Raw genomic sequence first — 5,842 nt, 5'->3', positions numbered from 1 at the left:
AAAAGAAAGTGTGGACGGACGTGTCGCATGTTCCGTACTCTGTCTGACAGCGAGTTTAACACACTGTCCTTGGAAATTAGAAACTAATTGAACAATAAATTAATCTGAGCAAATTTTACACGTGTGGGTGATTTAATTCTGTCGAAATTGCGTGGAACTCCTCCGCTGAGCTCAGATACACACGGGAAAGTGTTCAGGCGGCTTCACGGAGTCCCGCCTCAGACTAGAAGCAGGTTCTAATTAGACGCTGAGAACAATCCGGGTCTTTGTATGTAATTGATTGTGTTGATTGAGCGGTAGTGTGACCATGTGTGTGGTAGCATAGTCCTGCTAGTATAAAAATCTAGTCACCGCGTTCACACTTTATGCTCTCTTGCTTCAACACAGTTTGGTGGTTTACTTGTTTTACTTCTGTAGCAGTTTAGCGGGACGTCAATTTGGCAATGCGCTACCCGCACTGATCTCTGCCGGGCCAGCTGGCTGGGACTCTCGGGAATTAGCGCTCCAGGCCGACCTCCCGGCTTCTGAAGACGCAGCCCAGTCGGAGGACTTGAGCCTGGCAGATGCGCCCTTCGAAGACCTGTCTGCAAGCGAGAACGACTCGCAGTCCTTGGCTCCTGACTTTCGCTGCCTTCCCGTGTCCAGAGACGCGTACTCGCCCTACTTCGACAAGGAGAAGATGAAGCCCGAAGCCGGCAGCCGCCCCTTACCCGCCTACATCAAGAATGTCCTGTTTCCTCCCTAGCGAGGGCGGCAGCCGGCTCGCCCGGCCATCGGGGGCACCCAAGGAGTGGCTGTGTGGTGCGACTCCAGCAGGATGTACGTGAGGTCAGTCGGCTCCTGTTCGGCTTCAGCTGTTGGCCATCGGAGGTGACCTTGGGCAACTGCAGTGTCGACCGAACCACACGCCGTTACTTCTACTTCATCTACGGGCTTCACGAGTGCGGCACCGAGCGATCGGTAAGCGGGTCTTCATCTACAGGCAGTGTATCGATGTGAGCTGTAGGGCTAGTGTCGGGGTTGCCTTTTCTGGGAATATCCCTTCCTCTGTGACCCTGCAGGTTGTCCAGGGCCGCCTGGTGTACTCCAACACTCTCCGCTATGCCCCACCCTCCTCCGGTGCACCTGTGCATCGCTTCATTCCCTTCTCTGTGCCGGTCAAGTCCTCCTACAACAGGTAGGCAGGGCTCTGCTGCTGCTGAAAAGCTGCTGGGAAAGTGACCAGAAGCCCCTCATCCCCTCTGTCCTGCAGGTTCCACTACTCCTACAAGGTTGGCTATGTCCCCACGTGGGTCAGGAGAAGGACCTTCTTCAAGGACCTAAAGAACAAGCACAGCTTTGTGCTGCTTACCACCAACTGTAAGCTCCTTGAGCGAGTGGCTCCTCCTGCCTGCAGGGGGTGCTGTGTGCAGGTGTAATGCTGCCTCTCTCTCTCTCCAGCCCGCTGGGTCCGGCTCTCTCCTAAGGATGAGTACTTCCTGGGTCAGCCCATGTACTTCCAGGCCACTGCCTACTTTGCCACAGTGGAGCAAAGGCTGTACATCCACTCGTGTTACGTAACGAGAAACCGGACCAGCACTCCCAGCCCCGTTTCCCTGTGATCGACAACTTGGGGTACAGCCCCTTCTGGGAGGAGAGGTGGGCAGGAGCCCTGAGAGCCTGCAGGGGTTCATCCTTGTCCTTGTCCCCAGGTGCATGGTGGACAGCAAGGCAGATGGATGCCTGTCCAGGTTTGTCCCCTCCAAGCAGAAGGATGTGCTTCGCTTCACAATTGATGCCTTCCTCTTCCAGAAGAAGCTGTCCAGGAAGGTACTACTCTCAAAGGCTGCTCAGCCTTCTTGCTCTACTGATCCATTGTCTGCTTTTCCATCCATGATCTAGATGTGAACCAGACTGGCAGCTGTAGTGCCTAGAGCTGCCAGCTTGACTTCACTGATGGCAGAAGGTCCTTCTCTGTCCCTCTATTGGCCTTGATCCCTTAATGCTGTGACTTTCCCTCTTGAAGCATGAAGTGACTGAGCTGTACATGCACTGTGTCATGGCTGTGGCTCCTGCTAAAGCAACACCAGGGACCAAGTCCTGCACCTACAACAGGGAGGCTAAGAGGTACTTCTGCAAGGAGGGTGCTCTGGGACATGCCAGGTGGAGGCCTCACCTGTCCTCCTCTCCTCCAGGTGGGAGGAGCTGTATGGTGACCATGAGGTCTGTGCCTGCTGTGAGTCCAGGTGTGCTGGCAGCCGGAATGAAGGTGGGTCTGGTTCTCTATCCCTTGTGGATGCATCTCTGCCCAAGAGACAACCATGCTTGGACAACTGAGGAATGATCCCATGCTGGACAAAGGGACTGTTTAGATGAGTAGCATCACTGTGGGACTCTGGGTATAGCGGATCCCTCACTCCTGGGTGCTGCTTGTCCACAGGTACCAGGAGCCTGGTGACCAGCGGTCGGGTGGCTGTGGCACCAGTAGAAGCTCCTCTGGATGTGGGGGCTGACTGGACTGAGGATGAGGAGGGAGACCCTCGGAGCTCCAGTGAAGATGCTGAGAGCACCAGTGAGGATGTGGAGGGAGCAGAGGACTTTGGAGATGTTGGCCAGTGAACACGTAGGGTCTGGCAGGAGGAGCTCTTGTAGGGGTGGGTGTCCTGCAGTTCAGCTGGATTGTTCTCCTTCTTCCTCCCCAGGTGCCTGAATGAAGGCTCTCCTGCCTCCACTCGCCTTGTAATGTCAACATCTCAATAAAGCTGTGAAAGACCCTTCTGCCTGCTCTTGTTTCTTTATGGTTTTTAGGTTTGAATTGGGTGGAGGAATTCAAGGGAAGTGAGACCCATTAATAAATGGAAGTATTTGTGGGGCTTCCTCTTTCAAGAATGCTTCCCATATTGCTGCCAATGAGGGCTGAAAATGGCTGGAGTAATAAAGCGTTGTACTGGGGGAAGATGGCCGCACTATTCCTTGGGCAGGGCATTGTGACTTTTTTTTCTGGGGGAGAGACAGGTGTTCAATATACTGGAAATCCTCCCGTTTCCGAGAGGGGTAGTGCTTATGGAGTGCGAGTTGCTATTGTAGTGCCCAGTAAGAGTGAGATGTGGTGTCCTATTCTAGGCTGCACAAACTGACTAAAAGAAACACAAGGAAGGAATTGTCAACAGGGGCTTGGTATAAAGTAGGCCTTCCCTTCCTTAGCAGAGGAACAATACTGGTGCACAAACATCAGTGAATAATGGTACAATTAGAATCTCTAAGGTTTTTTGTCTTATGGGTGTTGGTTTTACAGCAGTGGTATTGGACAGTCATGAGAAGTATTAGGATTGAGACTGGAGATCCCAGCACTTGAGCCGGAAGACAGGTGTTCACAACCACCTCTACCAGCAGCCCAGACTGGGTAGATTGAGACTGAATGCTTACTGCACAAAGCCTCTCCACTGTTTCAGTGTTCCATGTCATGAATTTCAAGTGAATCCTAGTCTTCCTTTGTGACTACCTATAATTTGCATAAATCCTGCTGGCCCACTAACACTGTCAATTTTTAGCCCTACTGCAGTGCCCTATTAAAGTTTCAAGGGTTTAGGATAAACTATTTTATATAATGGTTCCAAAGGTGGCTTGTCAAAGCACTTGACATAATTACAATAAGAATACACAGGATAAAACAATTCCAACAGACAGAGGAGACCATTGATGGCGGTTCTAAGAAAAGTAGAAGCAGAGTGGTTAAGAATGGAACCAGTTCAGTAAAGGCTCTTCTCCAGAACAAGGTGTTGAGTCTGAATTTGAAGGAGTTTAGGGAAGGTGACTCTGGTATCCTTGGGAAGAGAGTTCCAGAGCTTGGGGGCATAACAGCAGAAGGCCCTATCACCCATACAGTGTAGACGGGCTTGGGGGACAGTTAGGAGACTAGAATTAGAAGAGCGAAGGTTATGATGTGGGGAGTAGGGTGATAATAGATTAAACTGCAACTGAAATGTGAAGGCACGTTCTACAGTTTATGCAAGAAAGGGTAATGTTAGGCTTTTATGGGACTGGGGAAGTGGCAGCACTTTTGAGGACCGTTGGTACAACAGCAGTGCTCAAGGATTCATTTCTAATATTGAGGACAATGGGTTATATACCCACCGTTCTTACCAAAGGATCAGAGACCTTTTGCTATATAAAAAGACTCCTTTCCACCACTAATTTATTCAGGTTTGGTTCATTTGGGTTTTATCAGTTAAACATTTAATATTGTATGTCAGTTTGTTGATGCCTGTATATCACAGTGATTTACACACACACCTTTGACTGAATATGGGCTGCCAAACCTCTCCACCAAACTTATGTATCACGGTAGGTACACAAGAAGTTTATTTTTAATAACAGGGTTGTTGGTGCCAGTAGTCAGATTGGGTCAATTGCAAGGTAAGAACAGCATCACATTAACTGGAGATGATCCAGAGATTAGCAAGCAGCTCTGTACGCTAGATTAATACCGATTTGCAACGCGCTCGTCTGCTGACTTTAGTCCCCTGCTCAGTAATCACAATGTTCCCAATTGCAATGAGCCCAAGGAAACAGCTGCTGCTCTCTAGAGGACACTACAGGACAGGACTAAGTACAATTCCTGCAATAGACTAAGCAGTTTAGTGCCAAACTAATAGAACACTGAATCCTATGGGACAGTTCCGAATGTAGTAACATCTTAATACTGAAATCATATCGTAAACACCTCGTGATCTTAAGAATCTGTCGCTGTTAAAAAGTATTATAGTAATAAGCTAAAATTGTACTGGAGCCACAACACAGTGGACTTGCAGCTCCTGTCCTGATCATACAGAAAGATGTCATCACTATAACACCTGTTAACAAACAGTGCCTGCAGTCTGTGAAAGAGAGCTCTGAGGTAAATATTCCTTGCAGGGAAGTGAACTGAAAAACAGACAAATACATCACTCAGATGAAGAGCAATGACTGTCGCTAAAGAAAGTGAGCGAGGGTACACCTATAGTAGTTCATCCACAGAAATTCAAACATAAATTTGTGACGTACCAGAGTACCACAAAGATAGAAGCGTGCCTTCAACTGGAGTATTGTAGCACAACTATTTATAAGTAATATTAACTTATTCCAGGCGTTCATCTGGTTTAAGAAAACGAATCGATGCCTTCAAATAGACCTTTAACAGTCCTTTGATGTAGAATTAAGAAAATGGGGAATTATTTGATCCCATTCTCAATCCAGTAGTTTATGGACAGGCGCTCTCAGCGGACTGTGTGCAGGAGTGATGGGTGATGTGGAATTCTATGGGCTCAGTGGGACTCTGGGAGTCAACTCAGGGCTCTGCTGTAGATTCCTGTAGAACCGGCGTGAAATGATAATGTATCGTTGGCTGGTATTGTTAATGTAAAGTTTACTGGTACGTTTCGGCCAAAACATATTTTCTTTCTTCTTTTTTTCAGCATGGAATAAACCTATTACATGTTCCTTTGCAGCCTACGCATGCTGACGCAGCTACCCACCTGAACTAAAAATTGTATGTTGGCCGTTCCGTTACACTATATTGATGAATCGTACAAGATCATAGGATCCATAAGCCTGAAGACTTGTCATGTACAGTGCCAAAAAAATCAAATTAATTACACTAATTTTTATGGAATCCTATTTCCGGTAGTGAGGCTTCAATAGTACACAGATGGAATAGTGGACGGTGGGCTTTTAATTTTTTTTTTTATTTAAACACCAGAAATACAAAAACGAAGACAGAATATGAAATAAGATACAGAAATAGACACTTCACATCCAGAAGAATTCACAATTATAAAAGCTGAAACTTATACTTTTTAAATATTTCCGTTGTATGTCCTTTTTT

The 5,842-nt window shown here is 47.6% G+C and overlaps 1 protein-coding gene across 1 annotated transcript; it reads left to right on the top strand.

Annotated features, from left to right (window-relative positions):
• Positions 1–1,695: 1,695 nt before the first annotated feature.
• LOC148825512 (zona pellucida sperm-binding protein 3-like) lies at positions 1,696–2,598 on the top strand. The gene is made up of 4 exons (XM_088926321.1): positions 1,696–1,809; positions 2,006–2,106; positions 2,175–2,248; positions 2,420–2,598. Exons 1-4 carry the CDS (start codon positions 1,696–1,698, stop codon positions 2,596–2,598), a joined length of 468 nt encoding a protein of 155 aa, XP_088782447.1.
• Positions 2,599–5,842: the final 3,244 nt, after the last annotated feature.

This window comes from Atractosteus spatula, chromosome 10, assembly GCF_055471065.1.
Source record: "Atractosteus spatula isolate fAtrSpa1 chromosome 10, fAtrSpa1.hap1, whole genome shotgun sequence".
Classification (NCBI taxonomy): domain Eukaryota; kingdom Metazoa; phylum Chordata; class Actinopteri; order Semionotiformes; family Lepisosteidae; genus Atractosteus; species Atractosteus spatula.
The sequence above is the reverse complement of the archived record's forward strand: the minus strand, read 5'-3'. Positions and strand labels throughout refer to the sequence as shown.

Excerpts from the sequence above, each read along its gene's own strand:
- LOC148825512 (XM_088926321.1), top strand. The coding sequence starts at position 1,696 with ATGGTGGACAGCAAGGCAGATGGATGCCTGTCCAGGTTTGTCCCCTCC. Across the intron at positions 1,810-2,005 it reads AGAAGAAGCTGTCCAGGAAG|CATGAAGTGACTGAGCTGTA; the intron begins GTACTACTCTCA and ends TCCCTCTTGAAG. Across the intron at positions 2,107-2,174 it reads TACAACAGGGAGGCTAAGAG|GTGGGAGGAGCTGTATGGTG; the intron begins GTACTTCTGCAA and ends CCTCTCCTCCAG.